The 21,978-nt window shown below is 40.2% G+C and overlaps 1 protein-coding gene across 5 annotated transcripts in view; it reads left to right on the forward strand.

The window, feature by feature from the left end:
- Nucleotides 1-21,978, forward strand: part of PARD3 (par-3 family cell polarity regulator) — a 592,893-nt gene that overhangs the window by 220,164 nt on the left and 350,751 nt on the right. For all 5 annotated transcript variants that reach the window (XM_044425071.1, XM_044425073.1, XM_044425074.1 and 2 more), the window contains exon 4: nt 18,809-18,987. In XM_044425071.1, the coding sequence (XP_044281006.1) occupies nt 18,809-18,987 (179 nt within the window). The remainder of the gene's footprint in view (nt 1-18,808; nt 18,988-21,978) is intronic.

Raw genomic sequence — 21,978 nt, forward strand, 5'->3', positions numbered from 1 at the left:
TGATAAGGATCTTTTTGTTTATCTGTCCAGAGTGTATTTATTTTTCATTTCCCTTTAAAGTGAGAAATTGCTTTCCAGTCCTGTTTTGAATTTTCTTTCTAGCTCTTTTCCCAGCTGGAGAAACTCTTCTAACTGATGAGTTTCCCCAGCTGGGGGAAAAGAAGCCTGTCTCAGGAAACTACTTGCTCACTATTTGTATCAGGTCTGATATGCCGATGGATTAATGCAGGCCTAGACTAGATCCCGGGGGGATAGTTTGAAGGTATATAACGCAGCAAGCTAGACAAGTGTGGTCAGCGCCTGAGTGAGAAACCTCCTAGGAACCTTTGTATTTTGTACTACCTTGCCTTCCATATGGAAGAAAGGCAGGATATATGTATATATAATAGCTGTTTTTAAAGCATGGATTTGTCATCTGCATGCATGTTAAGGGAGGTCTTGTCACTTAAGGCTACAAGGTGAAAACAGCTTCCACGCATCTTTCTTGGTGGCAGAATCTCCACATCCAGACAGTCTCCCTTACTGTTCCAAGAGTTAATTTTAAGTGAGTGGAATGAGTTGCCAAGATCTGTACTTCTGTACTTACTCCAGCCACACCCAGCAACTGCTTTGACTGCACCTGCCGCTGATCCTTGCATGGCCTGATCCTGCCCTAGGGGACAAAACAGGGCATCAGTGATTAACTTGGATGCTGTGCTCCATTCTGTTTTATTGTAAGACAGTCCTGAGACCATTTCGTAGTGGATGGTATACAAAAGTTAAAGACAAACAAACTTAGTGGTAGTGGTGCTACTTGTGCTGAATACATAAATTCAAAAAATGTTCCGAAAGATAAAATTCTATGGGCTCTAGTTTGTATTAAGCTGTTTCAGGTCTTTTGGTCAGACACACAATGTGAGTCACAGCATAAAGGACTTGCACAGAAGCAATAAAATATTCCAGCCACCTATATTACTTACTCTGCAAGGCGCAGTGCATTGAAATTGCTGGGATTATGTCAAAGCAGCTGCATGACTTGGTGCTAATGTGTCTCTAGGACAGAGCTCTGGGACAAAAGTCCAGGGTCCCCAAATGCAGGAGGGCTGCTTGCGCATGGCCATCTGAAGAGCCTCCTCCATCCAAAATATCTTGCCTGGAATTAGAATGACAAAAGGGCATCACTGCTCCATGCTCATTTCAGAAGGTGTTATTAATTTCAGGGGCACAGTTTATATTAGCCAGAACTGCAATCTAATTTTATGAGAGATGCCCTTCTTCTACCCTTGGCACATAATACAAAGGTTGGAGACTTCTAGGGCTTATCCGAAAGTGGCTGTAGCACCACCATGCCCCTGGTGTGCCTTTTAAGCAACCCACCAGTTTATTTGGTTGCTCTTCTAGCCTTCTTTACTGATGATCCCCTGTGGCAGTGGAGAGAGATGCCAGAATCTCTCCCTCATTCCTCGGGGCATGTGCAAACATTTCCTTTGCATCCCATCTCTTTTTCTTGCAAGAATCCCAGTATGGCTTATATTTCATCCTCCCAGCAACCTCATGAGGTAGGTTAGGTGGGTTGGCCCGGAAACCAAGAAAAGGAGTGAGCTCACTGCAATTGCCCGGTGAGCTTTGGCTATTGGGCAGTATAGCAGTTAAACAATATACATACACATGCATAAAGTTGGCTGTGCCCCTTGTTTTTGAAACTGGAATTGCTTTCTGTTACGTATCACTGAAAAAGGTTTAATATGGTAGTGTTCGCTAGCTGGATTTTGTTTTAACTGTTTCACTCTTACATTTGCTTAAAATTTACAATTTTGATGGGGGGGGGGAATCCACCCTGCCTTCACTAGGTTCAAACAACACAACCATCTACCATGACTCTCATGGTTGTGTCATCCAAGCTAGGCCTGTCTTGGATTACAAGAAAAGCCTGGCCAGCAACTCAGATTCAAACTACTCATTACAGTAATCCTGTAGCTTTTTGTTTACTTTAATTTAAATGCAAGTGATTGCTATTTAAATCAGGACCACTATACCCTAGGAAGGAAGGATTAAGCTTTCCACCCTCTGTTTTTCTCCTGGAAAAGTCTTCCCTGGAAGAAATAGACGTGTTCATCACCTTCTTTGGAAGAGGGAATTTTGGTGGTGAAGTAGTGGTGGGGAAAATGTTTGACCCTCCATGCCACTATGTGGGTATCCCTATCAGAACTGGGGCCACACATGGTTCCTTTAGAAAGATCAATGATCAGAGACACTAGGTAAATAGTGTAATTAGTAGCTGGGCTCTTACTCTTAAGAATGCATCTTGCTTTGCTTCTCTGTTTGGTTACAGTATATTTCACAAGATGTAGACAGTAGATAAAGAAATCTACATCTCAATACATATCCTAAAGCATAACTTATGATTTAGCCTCTCTTTTCTTTCTCATGGTAATGCAGTTGCAGTCTGGAGGTCATTAGGAGTTTTGGACTCGCAGCAGCTCCAGCAAGTTTTGAACCCTCAGAAGGGGAAAGAATTTGAGTATTCTTTGTGATTGCTGATCCAAATTAAGCCTGGGGGAGCTCACTTATCTCTAATTCTGATGAGTACAGGCAGAACATGGGTTTTTTTAATGTGGGTCAGGTTTACTATTAAACTCTTTGCTATTGAGCTTGATATATGTAGTGCATTAAACAGCTTTAACTGTCAGCTTGCACGATTTAGCTTTCTGGAAGTGAAAATGTAAGATTTACTGTCTTCTGTATATGACAAAGTACTATTGCAATATGCTGGGGTCTGGATTTTACATTTTTTAGCAGGGAATTAGCTTTTCCCTTCCTTTAGCACTACAGAATTATTACTTTTGGAGGTAGATTTTATGCAGCCAAATTTGAAGCAGATTTGGAGCTTGGACAGAGAGAATACGGGAATGTAATGTAGAAAATTAGCACTGTGGAAATGCTAGTTGTAAAGTAGAAGCAATGGCATTCGAATGGGGTCAGGCTAAAGTAATCCCACTATGTTAAAAGGAGGAAATGTGTAACATTTCTAGACAGTATCCATTTCATTGGTATTGCCATTTATTAAATAAATTGTAGCTTAATTAAATAAATTGTAGCTTACACACATAGGAAATATTTCTTCAAACACTACACTAGCTTGTAAAATAGTTACAAGATTTCAGGTAATTAGACAATAATTGAGTTTCACTCTAGCATCTGATGAAGCAGGTAATCACCTATGAAAACTCAAGCTCTTTCAAGAAAATCCATTCTGTTTAACTTATAGAAGATGCAACTGGACTCTTAATTGCTTAAAAAAGGCTAAGATTTGAATACATGTATTTCAAAATGGGTATCATTGCATGCAATGTTCCAAGTAAAATTGAAATTAATAATTGCTTGAATTGTATTAACTTTTACATACATATATTTTAAAATGGGCTAAATGCATGCAGTGCTTCAATTTATGCTGTGATAGGCTTAGTCTTTGCTCTAAGAAAATGGATTTTTTTTAAATTAGCGTTAGCTTTTCTGTTCTAGCACATTTACTCATTGAGCCATCAGTCTTGGCTACAGGAATTATTCTGAATTGAACTTAGTTCCCTACTGATATGTTCAGAAGAAATAACCTGTTACATGTGGCATGGCTTCTTTCACAGTCACATCAGGACTCCAGAAGTTGATGGAGCATCCTCTAAAGAATTTAGAAAGAACTTGAGAGGTACGCCAGCTTCTCACATTTTGCAGGCTGCTCGGATAGATTCATCCCATTTCAAGGAGGAGGTGAAAGGGGAGAGAAGGGCAGGTGACTTTGCAGTTCCAAGGTTACCTAGTGGAGATCTTCAGACAAAGCATGAGAACCAGCCCACCTTGGACATTTCAGGGCTGAGTGGTGAGGAGATGGAGCAATTCCTTGACCTTGTGGAGAAATAATGGGTGAAGTGAGCAGACCAATTAAGTGTCTGACTTTCCCACCATCTTGCCTTCAAGCAGCAGGAGCCACTTTGAGGGTGGAGTCAAAATCTTTTTGGAAAGAGGGAAGGAGGGGATGTTTCAGTTTGGATTCAATGCTTAACAGGGGCAGATGCTTTTGAGGAAACTTGATTTTAAACAGGTTGTTTTTAGATGTAATTTATAAATGGACAAAAACACAAATATCTGGACTTTGTTGAAGTCTATGAATACTTATGTGAAAGAATAGTACCCTATCTTGCTATACATAAAATGTATAGGGGTACATAGTATATATGTGTTCACTGTAAAAGATTCACTCAATCTTGTGTAAGAAAACTTACAATAATTTTCACTTCTTTAGGTTTTGTGTTTGTTTTTGAAATTCACATAATCATAATCATAATAAGAATGAGAAGTAGCTTTTTGCAAGATGCTTTAGCTAGGGGTTGGGCACTCAGAAAGTCCCAATTTCACTCCCTGGCATCTCCAGTTAGGGCAGGAAAAAGCCCTAGCTGTAACTGTGCAGAGTTGTTTCCAGTCAATAGACTGGTTTCCATCACATGATAGTCCAAAATGGGTTAATTAACACACAGGGTCATCTGTGTGATACTGGGTGTCTGCAAGCACTATTTTGCCATAGCTTGTATCATGTAAGCACAGGTGGCAGTGAGTATTTTAGGGTTAAATAACCTTCAAATAAACCATGGCTTGTTCAAGGGTTATTTCAGACAGCTCTGCTGACTAGATTTGCAGAACATTCCAAGCCATGGCAAGCCAGGCAGTTGTGGAACATTATATAATAGTGGTTGTTCTGGTTCGATGCAATAACCTGCACATGTAAATTAACCCATGATGGGGGTTTGTGCAGTGTGAACCAGGTGATAGTCAACAACAGTGGGCCCAGAGGGCCAATGATCTGACTCTGTATAGGGGAACTTCTAATATTCCTGACGTAGCCATTAACATGTTATTTCTGTTGCACAGCACCCAGAGAGCTTTACCTATTGGGCTGGATGAAATAAAGTTAATAAAAATAGTTTGAATTACTCAGGTGAACAAGAACTTGTTCTTTTCCTATCAATTATATTCCATGCAACCGCCCATCAAGGAGGGCACGGTCCAAAGATCCTCATCAGCAAAGCAATATTATAAGCAGTCGTGTCTATCCAAGTTTTGATAGAATATATTGAATTAGAATATATTTGACAGATGTTATTAATGATACCCTGAGGATGGTGTGCATATGCATTGGATCTCAAATGCTTAGGTTTATGTGATTTTAAATGCCCTTGGAAATTATATTGTTGTTTCATGTTGTTACTCAAAAAGCAACAATAATGCACACACACACTAATTAACATAGGAAAGAGAAATGACAACAGCTACAACAACTCAGATAGATTATGCAGATTCTGTGTATTTCCTTTTGGAATAACATGGCTCAGGATAATGTTAAACCATATGTATAGCTGTGTACTATTAGAAGTTGTTAATTATAAGCCTTTACAGTTTATGCATTTTACTATATTCTTTTAAAAAGTGACAAGAACAACCATAACTCTTTTTCTAAGTTAATTAGGACGAATTCTCAGGAAAGAATACAGTGGAGTGAAGATTGTTAGAGTGTTTACTGTAAATACGGAAGGAGCGGTCATAGAGTAGCCAGTCATTCTTTCTCTGTGGTCCAGCTGGAAGTAGGGCCCCCTTAACTCCTCTCTACTGAGCTGAATGGTGGAACCGCCAAGTATTTTTTTTATTTGGCCATAAGAATGCAGTGGTGGAAGCCTTTCCAGGTGGATCATTGATAGAAACTAGGAGTGATAATGCCCCTTACTCTGTCCCTTGACGCTTCTGTGCAACTTGCAGTGATGGAAACACTTAAATGGGTGCATATACATGCACTGGTTATGGCTACTGGAAGAACAAAACCTTTGCTTTCTTTTAAAGTAACTGATGACAATGCTATTTTTAGTGTCCTCTGCAGTTGACTCATCAGATACAGTAGTGTTTAAAAACAATTCAACAAATATTCCAGGAAAATGAATAATTTGGAGATGAAAAGACAAATATTTGAAGTAGGAACCCAGCTTTAAGTGCATCAAGTTAACCACTTGAAGAATGTTTGAGTAAAGCACAGCATACTGTTTGCAATCAGTACAAGTTGCTGCTGGTTTTAGTACTGAATGCTTTCTTCAATCTCTCATTAAATTGTCTCTAGACCATTATTATTTTCAGTGGACATACAAACAATCAGTCTTAAGTGTGCATAAGGCTCAGAAGATCCCAATTTGCTCACAGACAATCCTCAAGTACTGTGAAAGCCCAAACGTGTCATATTTATTTTTCCTTGAATTATTCACTTGAGTACTAATTGGGAGTGTCCGCCTTTATGACATGAAAAATTGTCTGTAGCCAGCCGTCCTCAAGAACGAAAAAGAGGGTGGTCAGGGGAGGAGAAGATGCACGCTTGTTTATGAGTACATGCCAGCCCCTAATAAATAATAATGGTTCCGCTGTTGGCCTCTCTGAGTAGAAAAATGATGTAGATGTGTGGTAGCAGGATCACAGCTGTTGCGCAGGAGGCTGCCTTCTAGCCAGCAAGTCCGTTTGTTTGCCTAGCCCAGCGTTGTCTGCTCTGACACTTTCCCCATCACCTACCACCTGAACCTCCATTTAACTGGAGAGGTCCACCTCAGAGCTTCTGCAATGCTCTGCCACCAAGTTATGGTTTCTCTTGATCACAGATTGCAAAGATCCAGGGCCCTCACAGGATATGCTAGATTCCCTCACCAGAGGCTCTAAGTGCATCTAAACCTTCAGAAAGGGGAATCTGAGATTGGCTCAGACTCTCTCCCCTTCTGATCTTGGAGCCCAAGTCTGTCCAGCTGCAGTCCTTTAGGATTATGCTCTTCATCTGTACTAGAGGAATATATTTGAAACAGATATCAGAAGTTAAACAGACACCAGCTCTTGCCTGTGTGGCATTAGCAAACACCTTTTCTTTTGGCTTTATTTAATTAAGAATTAGTGACATTCTGTCAGATGGTTACTTAGTTGAAGAGGCCACACTTATGAAGGAGGGAAGTAAAGTCCCGATAGACTTTTTCCTCATTTAATCTGCCACATTAGGCACTTTTCAGGATACTGACTTACAAGGAGAATACAGCCCCAGATTTTAAAATATAAATCAGAATTTGTGTTATATTAGGTTGTATTGCCTCTTAAAACTATAAAATATTGAAATATACATTTAATAGAAATATTTTCAGCTCTGCACAGAAAAGCTGGAACCCAATGCACATGTAATGCACTTTCATTTATCCAGTGGATTTCTGATCCTTTTCTTTAAAGAGTGGCTCTTTGCCATGTCACAATTGGCTGTTCAGGTTCCAGAGCAATTTCATTGAGCTGTTGAAAAACTAATCTAAAGAATTTAAAGTTCTTGCCCAAGCTGACCAAAGGCTTTGGGTGTAACTGTTGTTTAAGCAAAGCTGGATCCAGGAGAACTTCCAGACTGCTAACCTGATGCTTCATTGGGTGGAGCTCTGTCCCCATCCCTGGGAAGTTGTCTTACCCACCAGTGACTGTTCTGATTTTGAGGGTTCAGTTAGTGAGGGGAATGTTAAAACAAACACACACACAAACCCAAGCATACTCGTGCATTAAAATGAACTGCATCAAAAACAGAATTACCAAACTGGGGAGACTCAAAGAAAAGTAACTGGTCCAGGAGTCTAAGTATTAAGCAGAAAGGGGCTCTGAGCTCACAGACACAAAAGCACTACTATGCATCTGAATAAGAATTGTGCTGGGGAATAGCACCTTACTTTATAGCAGGCTAAATCCAGTTATATTTTTAATTTTTTAAAGAATTAACAATCAGGATACACAGGGAGCCCATGAGCACTGTGCTGGATGCCACAGTCTTAAATTCTCTCAAGCAAAGTGAGTAAGTTTTTGTCTTTCTCTCCGTGTGTGTGTGTGTGTGTGTGTGTTGTATTTGAGACTGAAACATTAATTGTTCTGGATGTTAAGCTCATGTTTCACAAGCATCTTCAAATTGGGCCCATATGAAATAGGGAATTAAAATAAGCAAGTACCTGGTTCTTTGATACAATTAAATGAATCTTAATCAAACCAGACATTTCAGAGATAGTCTATTAAAAGCATGCAAAAGGGCAACCATTATTTAGCTAATCCTGTCTCTGATTATGGACACTTCTGGGTGTTTGACTGCAAATTTGCTATAAATGTCACTGTAGTTCAGGACCTTGGGTTATTGCAAGTCCAAAACTGTAATTCTGCCATGTTTACTATGAGCAGAATAATTTAGACAAGCAAGGCAAACATTCCTTTATTACCCATCTAATAAATGTCAGTTTTGATTTATTGAATAGAAGTGGCTGTCAGCAGAAGTATCAGGTCTTTTTGCTTGCTTGTTTTGGTAGTTTGAGGCCATACTTCTTATTCTATATTAGATCTTCTGTAAAGAGTTGGAGCCCTTTACCCCTTGCAGAAACATTTATAAGTAATAAGCAAAGCTATTGATGCTTTCATATTTTTAATTTATTTCTAATAAATGCATGTTATTAAGGATCCCATAAGGCTTCCATCTAATTTTATTCTCACAGCAGCCCTTTGATGGTTTAGAAAGATTATTGTCCTGGGGTCACGTTCTGAGAAGGAATCTGAATGTGGGTCTCCAAATCCGAAATTCTTTAACCGCTTTGTCCATCACCATGGCTTTCACCATGACCAAAATGATGGCTAATATCACAAGATGGTGGATTATTGTTGTGTGTTACCATTGAAATATGAGTTATCATGTCGTCCCGTAACCGGGGGGGGGGAGGGGAAACTTAATGTTTTACCAAAAAAATATCAGATAGGAAAAATCTATCTAAAGATACTTTCCTGTTTAAGATACATCATAGCCCAAAGGTTATTCATCATGAAAAAATGATTTGTTTTTAATTATGTAGCATGACTCAGTATATTCAAGCAATGCTTAATTTTTTTGGTAAATCAATTCTATTAATCAAATCACATTGACATGCTCTTCCACAGTTTCTGTTAAATTATTGGGCAGTTTTTCTATCTAAAAGGTATTATCACAGATGCTTGGTTTTACAGTTCTCAGAACTGTGAATTTGTGTCTGCAGAGATTGCATGCCTCTTCTTCACAGCAAAAATGTCATAAAATGAACATACAGAGTTGAGAAAGAGACCTTAATCCCATTGTTGCTTTGCGAATCTTACCTCTTAAGTGCTAAGTTTCAAAAAAAAAAAAAAAAAAAGGAAAAAAAAAAAATGAATAGAAGATTGTTGGGAGCAAAATAGATCTGTACAAGAAGCTAAGCATTAGGAGGGAGAAGCAAGCTGTAAAAATGAACCCATTTGAGCAGAATGCTCCACAACTCTTTGGTTCTTTTTATTTATAGCACAAGGTTTATCATATTATTCTTTCCCTGGAGGAAAGAATAATCGGGAATATTTTAATGAAGTTACTCTACCTACAGGTAAGGCAGACATGGACGCAAATTATGTAGAAAACCATGGTTTAAATCTAGTTTTACTGACTGGTGATTTAAATCAATTTTACTCAATTTAAATCAAATTCACCCTGTCTTGTAACAACCCATCAATCCAAGTTTGTTTGTTTGTTTTTGGTTTGGGTTGTAAACTGTGAGTTGTTTATCATAGTTCTGTTTTCTCTGTAAATTCTTTCAGTGGCAGGATTGAAACAGTGGGATATCTCAGGGCTCTATATATACTGGGACCAGTGCTTTTTAACCTGTTGGAATTGTCTGGAATTTCATTTCACTCCGGATGGACCCTGCATAAGGCATTGTCTTACATTTTTCTTCATTCTTCACTTGTGAGCTTCCAGAATGGCCACTCTTGGAAACAGAATGATTGATGGATCTTGATTTGGGATAACAAGGCGATTCTTCTGTTTTTGGGGAAAGGAAAAACAGGGGAATGGAGGGAAACAATATGCCGAATCCATTTCAGTCCACCTATTCTCTGCATCAATTTGTGTAAATTAGTCTTGAGATAAAAATTACAGTCAAGATTTGACTTGTTCTGTTTGCCCTATTTTACAGAGATTCAGGTACGACTGTCCTCACTGTTTGTGAAATAACATAATCCCATTTCACTCACATTCCTCGGAATGGGAATAGGGTCAGTCCTGCCTTTGGTGTCTGAAATGTGAGGTTTCTGAAACATTTTCATTTTGAAAACAAGAAACAGTTTAGAAAGCAAGTGGTAGCTTAAAATTGTCATCAGATTCCTAATGTTTGGCTTCTGTGCTTAAATTGTGTTGTATGTTACTAGTAGATAATGCCTTTTCTCCCTGCTTGCTGTGCTTAAATTTTAGAAAGATGGGAAACTGAGTGTGAATCCTCTTCAGAAAATTCTTCAAACAACTGTGTTTCTGCATCTTATCTGAAGCACATTTGCCTTATGGGTTAATTGTTTTGCATCAGCTTTACAAGTTTTGAGGGAGGAAAATAAAAATGAATGTTCTCTTTGATTTTCAAGCTTTATAACAGCTTTAAGGAAAGTGGGAAATATTTTACCTAGTTGTTTAAAAAAAATATTTGGCTGTAGAAGTACATGCTTTATGATTAATACTGTAGGAACTGCCTTTTACTCTTAGCATCCTGGCTTTTTGCCTGTGAGGAACCCAAAGTGGCTTGAGTAACCCTCCTCTCCAAAATTTAATTTGGCCTTCAGTTTGGAAATGGTCCTCCATCTCACAAAGGCCGCCCTTTGTACATGCTTAACCTATTCTCGTGAGTAACACCTGAATTGGTGCACTGGTTCAGACCATAGGTCCATTTTAGTCTTAATCTTGCCTAGTTTAATGACAGGACTCGTCTCTCTAAAGGTCTTTTCATAGTTCCTCTTTAATCTAGAAATCTCAAGGATCAAACCTAGATCCTCCTACATGCAAAACAGAAGGTTTTTGTGGTAATGCCAGTGAATTTTTATATCCCTTCCCATTAAGTGTAGGAGCAATCCTTCATAAATACAGCCCAACACTGAGCACAATAGGGTCATTAAATCATTAGTTTTATGGATTGGATTCACCAGTGTCATTCTGCTGATGGAAGTATTTCCATCTGTGGAACCAGGAGGGAGGTGTTTCTCCTTAACCCTCCCAGTCTGTTCTGCCTCTTCAAAATCATCTCTGGAGCACTGGGACATCCTCTGCAGCAGCTGTTGGGTCATGCAGAGGGCTGCAGGGGGAGGGAGAGGCAGATGCTCCCATTTCCCACTAGCATGATGTTGGATTTCACTGCAGTCAAAATCTGGCCCTAGCACTAAAAGTGGTGATACTTGGATAGTAAGTTTCAGGAGCCTTCATCTGTAGACTTTCTGAGCGTAGCTGGGGAGCAGAAGTCCAGTAAAGAGGATTTTCTGTGATAGCCCCACTTTCATTGAACGTTCCTCCCCAAAGAAGCCTTGACTGGCACAGATCCTTTTTCACCTCTGGGAAAAGATGGACATAGCTTTTTCATTTGGACATAGCTTATGGCCCAGCTGTGGGCTGATTTTGTGGTGTTTATTCTGGGCCACATATATGTGCTGAGAAGGAGACTTGTGTACCTTGCACATGTGTGTTCAAGGGCTCCAGGTATACACTTTTACTTTACCGAAGACTATTGTAGTAGGTACTGCTGATATTTATAGACGTTCTCTTAATGCAGCACTGTGGATCTCCAGATATATTGGACTGCAGCTCCTATCAGCCCCACCCAGTGGCTATGGATTATGGGAATTGTAGTCAAATGGTATCAAGGTTTCTCCAGCCCTGCTCTGATGAGAGCTATTGTTAAAACATCTGAAGCACAAACTTGACCTGAATATATTGATGGAAAAATCAGTAGAATGGACTGGGGCAGCCATAACTTCAGGAAGGTTTCTGAATTCTGATGTAAACTAAAAATCGTTCTGTTTCAGACCTGTGCTGGTAAATCCATTGCCTTCCCAAATGAGTTACAGTGACTGCTTTACCCATACAAAAGATCTCCATCTTTCTGTCTTATGAACAATCTGCTGTATAGATTTTTTCATACTGAAGTATGTGAAACAAGCCTTGTAGAATAGATCCTGCACCAATGCATGCTGCAAGAAGGAATAATTCTGTTGGTGTATAGGCCTTTTTTTAACATTTGGACTGTGCATCGACAGCAAAGCTTCAAAACTTGAAACTTTGATAGAACTTGTCCGCTAACCATTATTACCAGTTTTGTGGGCCAGAATTTTTTACCATGCCCCAAAAACATGAATTATTAAAGCATGGATTGCTATAGTGTAGAATTTTCAGAATTTACATCCCTGAGGTTCTCAGTCATTTATATTTGTTTAATATCCTGTTGTTTAATACTCAAATAGAATGCCCCAGGTTGTCAATGCTCTTCCTTTCAAGGCTTGATTCTTAAGCTTGGTTACCTAGGAAACTTGCTTTTGCATGGAATTTAACTCATTTGATTGGCACAGTTATGGCTGAAGTTTTAGGGGAAGAGAGCCAGGGTAGTGTGATGGAGGGAGTGCTGTTGAAGGGACCCAGGAGTTCTGGGTTTGAGTCCCCACTCGGCCATGAAGCTCCTTAGGTGACTTTGGGCCAGTGACTCACTCTCAGGTGAGAGGATACCAGCTGTGGCAAGGCTCTGCTCATCCAAGCAGGAATGCAGCTGATGGCCACTAAGCTCCCTTGAGAAAACTACAACCTTGTCCTTTTAGGGGACATAGATGCTGGCCAAATGGTCCATGTCCTGGTGTGCATAGGCCGAAAATACACAACAGGGGAAGGTTTTCTTTTAAAGGATTTATTCTTGAGACTAACTGGCTTCCAACAAACCTTTCTAGATGGCTTACTTTGAGCAGTCCTCCATTGGCCCTTTTATACATTGATTGTTAGAGGGTTACACGTAACACAGTTAATACTTTCCAATAGGTTACAGAAGTAAAAAGGTGCAATGGCATGGTCTTTCCCACTTGCATACCAAAGAAGATGGTCTGGAGGACAGGGTGCTGTTACACAGAAGAGGAGGAGGATGGGGTGAACTGGCGTGAATTGCCCTTTGTTTGAGCTGCTGTTATCCATCAAGTGCCAACTAGTTTTCACTTGACTGGTTCCTGGTCAGTGTCAGCTGCATTTCGAGGATGCGCACATGTTGATTTCTAGAAAAGAATGTTTTCCTCAGGCCTGGTTATGTGTTAATGATGGCATGATTTAACCAAAAGTTAAATCAAAAGTGATTTGTGCCTCATAGATGCAATGTGCAAATCACTCTGTGGCATCTTTCTTCAGCATTGTGGCTGCCAGATGATTTGGGCCACATCAATTCGCCATGCCTGGCTACTAGCCAGGCTGGCTGTAGGTCAGAGAAACATAGAATAGTCGCGCTAGAAGTGTTCGATAAGCCATCAGGGCCCCCTGCTCAGATTCAAGTAGCCCTGACAGGTGGCTGTCAGGAAGTTTCATTCTGCTGCTTTTAGTCCAATGCTCCAGCCTATCAAGATCATTTTGAAAGCTGTTTCTGTCTTCCAGGATGTTAGCCAGTGCACCCAATTATGTGTCATCTGAAAATCTGATTAACATTCCCTATACCTCTTGATCCAGGTCATTAATAAAAATTTTGAAGAGCACTGGTCCCAGGACTGAGCCCTGTGGTACACAGTTAATTACCTTTCTGGTGTGAGAAGTGACCATTGATGAGCCCTTGTTGAGTTCAATTTTGTAGTCAGCTGTGGATCCAGTTAATAGCTGTTCGATCAAGTCCACTTTGGGTTAATTTGCTGATCTGAACATCATGGGCCACTTTGCCAAAAGCTTTACTGAAGACAAGATATATGATGTATAACAGCGTTCCCACAGTCCATAAGGAAGTTTACAAACAGTGATTTTGTGTTAGTCTGGCAAGATTTGTTCTCTATAAATCTGTGTTGGTTTTTAGTACTTACTGCATTGTTTTTAAGATGTTTGCCAACTGACTTCTTCATATGCTCCAGAATTTTGGAGAGATTTATGTCTTCTACCTTTTTGCCCTTTTTTTGAAGATAGGAACAACAGGAACACTCCTCTAGTCGTCTTGCACGTCATTCATCTTCCATGTTTTCTCAAAGATAAGAGTGGTTCTGAGAGTTCTTCTGCCAATTTCTCTTATTACTCTAGGATGCAGTCCTAGAGTTCTAGGAACTGAACTTTGGTGACCACTGGGTTGGGATGCTTGTTCTGTGATGATATTTTGCATGTTCTGATGTGGAAACAAAACTCACGATGATAAAATGTAACACAGTTTTTGAGCCTATAGTTAACAGTCTTTGAAATACAGAAAGGTGTGTGCATGCATACACATAATAATAATAATAATAATAATAATAATAATAATAATAATAATAATAATAAACATGGATCGCTGAGAAATCATTTTTAGTCAGTAGCTCCACTCTGTTACCTTGCAAAAACTATTCTTGTGGCTTTAACCATAGATAATAGCTTACCTAATCAGAAAGCTGTTTCTCTGTGCATTTCCTTTCATATTTCATTTATCTAACTACTGTTAAGTTAATAGCAATAAGGATGTTTTCAAAGGTACTTAAGCTCCTGTACATCTTTATTTTATTTCATTTTTTTCATCTGGTTCTTTGACTTTAAAGAAGGAAAAAAACTTCTGCAACGTGTTATTAGGTTTCCCATTTCAAGCACTTATTTAAAATGCACCTTGGCTCCAAAAGCAAATCAATATTTACAGTGCATTAGTGCCACAGAGAATTTGAAGCCTTGTGATTAGAGTTCATTGCCGTTTTATCCACTCTTCAAAGCAACCTTAGACATCAAACACGATCTGCCATCACCCAGGAATTTGTGACACTGTACTGAGCCTACACATGCCTTCTTCTGGTGTTTGAATAATTTAAAATATTTTTTCTTTGATTGTTTGTAAAAGGGGTACAATTCTGGAATATCTAAATTCAGTTAACCAGAAAATTATATCACATATACCTTATTATAATGTATCATTTTAAAAGTTCACAATTTTTGCGCTTACTTTTATATAGTTACTATTAGGTAGCAAGAATTGCAGATGGTGATAGAGGTGGGGAAAGAAGCACAGAAGCTTAATTGACTCCAAAACAACAATACTGGCAATTAATTAGAGAATAGATGGGGTGAACATGTCAGATGGCTTTTGGTAAACTATTTTGGTGTTTTGTCTGTGCACATACCTATATATCATTGTCATTCTGGCCTCAAGTAAATGATATGTTAATTTCTTATTTAAAAAAAAACAACAAAACTGAAATACATTTCAGATATATTTAAGCAATTAGGCATCCTGATTGACTTTTGTTGGTAAAGTATGGATATTAGTGCTAATCACTGGCATTTGAATATAGATTCATCCAGAGGAAAAGCTTCATGCTGGCAATAGATGGAGGTTTTCCGTCATATCTTCTCATTAACCATGTGTATAAATCTTTCGGGAGAAGGAAGGGACACATGAAAAGAAGCAGAGAAGCAGTATTTAAGTGTCTCATTATACTGACGTTTGTGTTGCGGAATTTTAAATGAGATTTTGGAAAAGGCAAGCTAATCAGTGAGGGTAGTATTACTGGCTTCATTATTTTTGATTTCTTCTGATGCATATTATAATTTGGGAATCCCTTTTCAGGCAGTTAGACTTCAAGAAAGATACTTAACAAGATGCATGCTCAGATTTTGCTTCAGCATAGACAGCCAGTGTTACACAGTGGTTATAAAGTTGGACTGGGGATCTGGGGGCTCCAGGTTTTACTCCCCATGTAGCCATGAGGCTGACTGGGTAACTTTGGGCCAGCCACTGAGTCTCTGCCTAGCCTGCCTCTTTGAGGTCCAGTGCTGGGACATGGGGGGCAAGAGACAAGACAAAGGCACTGGACCAGGGCAACAGCCCTTGAGGCAAGAGAGAGGCCAAAGTCCACAAGAAGGTTTAATGGCAAGTTTAAGTCATAGTCACCTAGAAGGCCAGGGTCAGGAACCAGAAGTGTGTCAGGGCAGGACAAGGACATGGTCATGAACAAGCCAACAGTCAAGAACAGGAAGACAAGCAGAGCTTAGATACCTTGAGGCAGAATAATTGGTCAGGTTGCATGGCAAGGGTCAGATAAGATGCAGCGGCTGAGCCACAGTTCGCAAGTAAGCCTGCCCTGCTGAGGTAAAGGCAGGACACGAACAGCGAGGCTGGCAAAATGCAGGAGCTACTGCAAACATGAAGGCGGGTGAGGTTGAGGCAGCTCTGGAGGGAAAAGCTTGCTTTTGTATAGTCCTTCCCCCAGGGCTCTCCACTGGCGCTGCTCAGGAGGCTGAGAACTCCAACAGGGTCTGGGATTGATTCTGTGCATACAGTGGTGATTGTTCTGCTTCCGGCCCCCAGAGCAGTCCAGATCTGGACAGCCTCACAGGATAAAATGGAGAGGAGGAGGAGGAAGACTGTGTAAACCTGTTTGGATACTGTACAAGAGGAAAAAAAAGATGGGATATAAAATGGTTAAAGATCTACCCCCTGAATTAGGGTTTTGAGCCAGAATGGGGCACTTTCCTAGAGTTTAAAAAAGACATAGCTGTCTAAAGTGACAGTGTGCCTTGAGTCTAAGGGGACAGTTCAAAATGTTCATCAGCTGCTGGATCTGATTTACAGCAGTTTCAGCACAGAAAAAAGTAGGAATCCCTTTGCATAACTCATATGCAATATGTGCTTTTTGCTTCCTCAAGACTTGGTGATGGCTACAACTTTTGAAGGAGAGTTAGGAAATTTCCTGCCAGCTGCTTTTAATCACAACAGGCAAATGGAATCACCTTGCTCTATATGACATAATTTTATTCTGGAGTACAAAGTGAGGGTATCCTGATTAAGCATGAGATCTAGGGGAGACAGATGGAAACATTGTGCTCAGTGTGTGTCCTGGGTGATGTCAAGCAAAGGAAGAGTCATGGTGGGACATTGAATGGAGCATGGCTGTATTTCTGGCTGGAATATTCTCGCATGGTCCCTGTTATTTCAGTGATTTTACCACTGCTTGCTGCTGACTGATTTGTAAAGATCTGGTGTCTATTTCTACAGTCCCATGAAGTTGCATGAGGGTTACCTTCATGGTCAGATAGTCGCAGGCCCGGCAAGTAATGAAAGATGTATCAGGAATGTCTCCTAAAATAGGGATACCTGAGACCCATCTGAATCTGAGTCCTCTGTGCAGATAATGGAGAACCTCAGAAACAAAGGGCATGACATTGGACAGTATGAAGAGTGTCTATTTGTATCATCATCCAGAGATGTTCTAAATACTAGTTGAGAGACCCTTACCTTGTCAGCAGTGCAGTGGTTCTTGGCCTTTAGGGGTCTGTCCGTGCTGTAGCTCTCAGTTGCTTTCTGGGATTATAGGCTGAAGAACAAAGAGTTGAGATTTGGATTTGGCCCTAACAATTTGCAAGGCTGTTTAATATGTTTGGAAATCTCATTGAAGTGCATAAACTGTGTGTTATTAGGTAAGAAATAATAGATACTTCTTGATATATGTGTCTAATTATTTTTGTTCCATTTTTATATTGCATTCTGCCTCATTAGTGGAAAACATATCTCTTCTAATGTGTTTTCTTTGTTGAACACCTTGGAATGTAATAAAAATGCATGGTATTTAAACAGGGAAGAGAGACAGCCTAATGAAAATAAAATGCATTTTTCATTTTTACTTATTTTTCCTGTTTCCCAATGGCGTGCTTGAGAACTTGCTGCTTTTGGGTTCTCTTGGGTGCTGCTTGTTACCAAAGAAGTTTAAAGGCAGGATATCATGCTGCTAAACAAATATTCAACATAGCAATATCCTTAGATCATATAAATCCTTATGGTTGGGAACATAGTGCTCTGTTGGCTCCATGCCAACCACAGTAAGAATTTCAGTCCCGATCAGGACATCTGAATGCTATCGCGCAAAAGAAGCTTGAAGAATAATGGCTTTCAACTGTTGGTGATTTCCATTCTGCTCCAGTCAAGTGTGTGGTTAAAAATCGATAGCTTCGGTATACTGTAAATTTGTTCTTACCAAGTTAAGTAACAAGCCAGAGTTTAATCTTGGCTTGTTTGAACAAACAAACCACAGTCTTTCAAGTTTGTCCATAATGTGCCACTATGGTTTGCTGTAATGTAGAAGTGCTTGCTCCCACTGTTCCTCATGCATGAAAGAGAAGAAGGGAAGGCAGGGTTTTCAACCCCAAGACTTGCTTGACTCCTTTGTGATCATGATTGTCTGAAACTTACCTCTGCCTGAATTTCTAAATATCAGTCATGGGGGAGACAGTAATGTTAGGCAGCATTTCCAACTTCTAAGCCCTGGCTGATACTTTCAGCTGGGAACAGTGTTGCAGTAAATTATGGAGGATGAACACCCCCCCCCCTTTTCCCCTACCATATAGACACCTTTAGTGTGAATCTGGCCTTCCCTGTGATATCCAATTTGCATGGAAGCCTGAACTGGTTGCTCCCCACTGACTGTTATTTTGCTTTGAAGGTTGGGGGAGAATTCATCAGAATTTTTGAAGTGCTTTGGATGCATTAAGTTAATAAATTCTTACTGGCGGAACAAGTCTGTATTTTGGAGCAAAGCAGCTGTTAAGGCTGTTAAGATGTAAGGATGAGCAGTCGAGCAGTGCTGCAGTACCTTGCATCATTCTTTGAGGAGATACTGGACTAGCTTCTACCAAAGATGCTTCAGTGAAAATAACCCTTCCTTAAGTTGGTTGATAAGTAGATACTAGTCTCAAAATGAGAGTTCTACAATTTCCTTACTTAATACAGGGGCAATGGTCTTAAATCTGAGTTTGATGTTCTCCTTGTCTTTTCAGATATGCCTCTTCATGTACGGCGCAGCAGTGATCCTGCATTAGTTGGTCTCTCAACATCAGTCAGTGAGAACAATTTTACATCTGAAGAACCTTCTCGGAAAAACCCCACGAGATGGTCCACAACAGCAGGCTTCCTCAAGCAGAACACTTCCGGTGGGCCAAGGACTCATGAAAGAAAGGTATTATCTCCCTACCCCAGCCAAACATTAAATAAGGAACTATTTAATGGTTCAATTAATGCTTTTGTATGTTTTATGAAAATACTGTTTATGGCTAAATGGATGATGATGTGCTTTATATCAGAAAGAGTAGCAGCGTTATCACAACATTGGAAACAAAGTTTTGTGAAGGTTTCTTTGAAAGGAAGCTTGTTGCACTGATGATCCGTGTGACTTGTGTGCTCAGTGCTTGTGTACTGTATCGGATTGGCACCCTACAACGTCTTTTCTGTCTAGTTACTGAATGCAGGATATAGGGGGTCAGCAGCTGGATGCTTCCCTACTCCATCTGGCTGGCTGAGCAGATACCAACTAGGCCAACAGCTGGCAATCTAGAAGTGTCTGCCAATTAGGTCTTCCCCGCTTATCAAGGTGGGCTCCCAAAGAAACAAGTTGCTGACTGTACAGATGTGTCATACGAACTTATTGGGTCACACTAAAGTATCCATCAGATAGATAATTTTGTCTTCCGTCAGTGGCCTGCAAAACGGTTACTATGAATTTGTAAGTTTGCAAGATGTAGGATGTGTTTAAAATTGGGTTGCTAAGCATGCTGTTGGGTTTTGCAAGCATTATTTTCAGAAAAAGTCTGGGTTTCCCCTGCCAAATCGCCAAGGTAGCTCTTGATGTAGTACCCAACATTTCCTATCTTTCCTTGTAGAACAATAAGCTAGGCAGAGAAATGGCTTTGCTTAAATTTCCTAGACAGACGTCTCTCAATGTGACGCATGTTTTTTTTCACCTTTCCTTTGAGTTCAGTATCTCCACATGAGCAATATTACTGGTGCCTAAAGTAATCAGCAGGAAGCTTATTTTCCTATGTACCTTTATTTTTAAATAGATTACTTCAAAGGATTTTTTTTTTAGTTTTGTTTAGTCCCTCTGCTCTCTTTTCTTTGACCTATTTCTGATTGTGAAAAGACTTCTTTCAAAAAAGTGCTTAATATTACTTCATTTTCAAAGCTGGGTTATAGTAATGAATTCTCCAGGCATTTTGCATTACTTAGTTTAATAGCTGAAATTTGTACTCATACATACCCAGAAACTACTACACAAAAACTTACCTTGTATAAGATAAGGTTTTTTGTTTTGTTTTTTGGTTGTATTTACATATCCTTTTTATTTCATGGGCTCCAAATGGCTTATAGCAACATCATCAATATCTGTCTCAAGAGGGTTGACAATTTGGGTGATTTGAAGAGATCCTGGAGGACAAAGAGAAAAACCCTTTCTACTAAAAATACATTTTTGTCACTTTTGTTCCCATTGTTATCAAATACAACTCTATCATTCTGCATCCTTTGTTTTAATTCTGTTTACCTCCCACTTCTATAAATTTCAGACTGCAAACAAGAAGCTTAACAGTAACTATGTATAAGTAACACAGATTTACTCTTGCCCTATATTTTCTTTTAAAGGCTGCAGTGTGAGAAAGCAGATCTCGTTACATTTGAGGAAGCAGCAGCAGATGTTAGCCTTTCTTCTTTGACTCCTTCTCCTCTATCCAGCAAAGTTTGTTCGAAACAGCTGCTGTGAGGGGAAGAATAGGGTCAGTTCCAGCTAGTGAAGAGCAAGTAGGTGGAGATGGGGGTGCCAGCAGGTTGACTCATCAATAGAACAGTTTTTGAGCATTTAGAGCTCCATGGGGCCTGTACACCACTCAGAAGCTCTCTTGAGGCATTCAGCAGTATGTGAGTAGGGCTAGAGTGTGTAGGGCCCTGAGCATGCAACCAGCTGCTGTAGAGGTCTGAACTGGTCCTGCAAGTCCCTTCAGCTGGATGTGCTTATCAAGCTCCCTTCCATATCATTAGAAGGTTCAAGTTCTCAGCGGCTTCCTGTGAAAAATTCACAAGCCACATGGAAAATTAAAGAGTCCATAGATGGCAGGATTTGGACTCTCCTGTTAGTGCAGTTTCATAAATGGAGGTATCCAGAGCACCATGTTGTTCTGCTGTATTGCATGAGTGTTAGTTGCTTTGGTACATGGGTGGAGGCAAAGTGGTTGGATGAGTTTGACTGCACATTAGTATGTCTGGCCCCTGCCCATCTTGGCTTCTTATATCTAATGTGGGGATAGTTGTTGCATCTGGGAAAGTGTAAATTCCTCTTTGAAAGAGGCTTAATACCATCCTCCTTAAGAGAGGTAGTAATAAGGCCACTCCTGAAGAAACTAATCTGAATCTAGAAATGGAGGACAACTGTACATTGGTTGCTAATATCATCATCTTGAGCAAGTTGCTGGAACATATAGTTGTTGATCAGATCCAGGCATTCTTTGATGAAGATGATTTACTAGATGCATTTCAATCCAATGTCATACCCTGATTTGGACAGAAACTGGCCAAGAAGCTGAAGCTTACTCCAGGAAAAAAAGATGGATGTCCTCATTAGCAAATGGTTCATTTGTTTGGTTGAGTGGTGTTCAGCATGTCCTTGAGAAGGATGCACTTCCCTTGAAAGATCATACAAGCATGGAGGTGCTATTGGTTCCATCAGTACCACTACAGTAGTCCCTCGAAATTCACGGGAGTTGCATTCGTAGAGCACCCGCAAATGGTGAAAAACCGCAAATTTTGAATGTGGTAAAGGTTCATTGCCAGAAGCCATAGAACAGGGGTCCTCAAACTTTTTGGGAGGCCAGTTGAAAGGTGCCAGCGATGGGCACAGGTTGCCAAGGTGGTGCGGGTGGGGGCCATTGGCTGGGTTGGGGGGGGCGCGTGCGCGTGCTCAGTGAGGCAGGGATGGGCATGCACAGAGATCAAGCGAGTCCAAATTGATCTCCTTGCCAGCGCCGGCTTACTCGCAAGGAGATTGGTTTGGACTTGCTTGGAGAAAACTATCTCCTTGCAAGCAAGCCACTGCACGGCAAGGAAAATTCTGTGAAAGACTGAGGCCGTGAATTCTGAACCGCCACTTCACAGGGGTATACTGTAGTTACTAGTTGGCTAGGAC

This window comes from Varanus komodoensis, unplaced genomic scaffold (genome assembly GCF_004798865.1).
Source record: "Varanus komodoensis strain SLA01 unplaced genomic scaffold, ASM479886v1 scaffold15, whole genome shotgun sequence".
In the NCBI taxonomy this organism is placed as follows: Eukaryota; Metazoa; Chordata; class Lepidosauria; order Squamata; family Varanidae; genus Varanus; species Varanus komodoensis.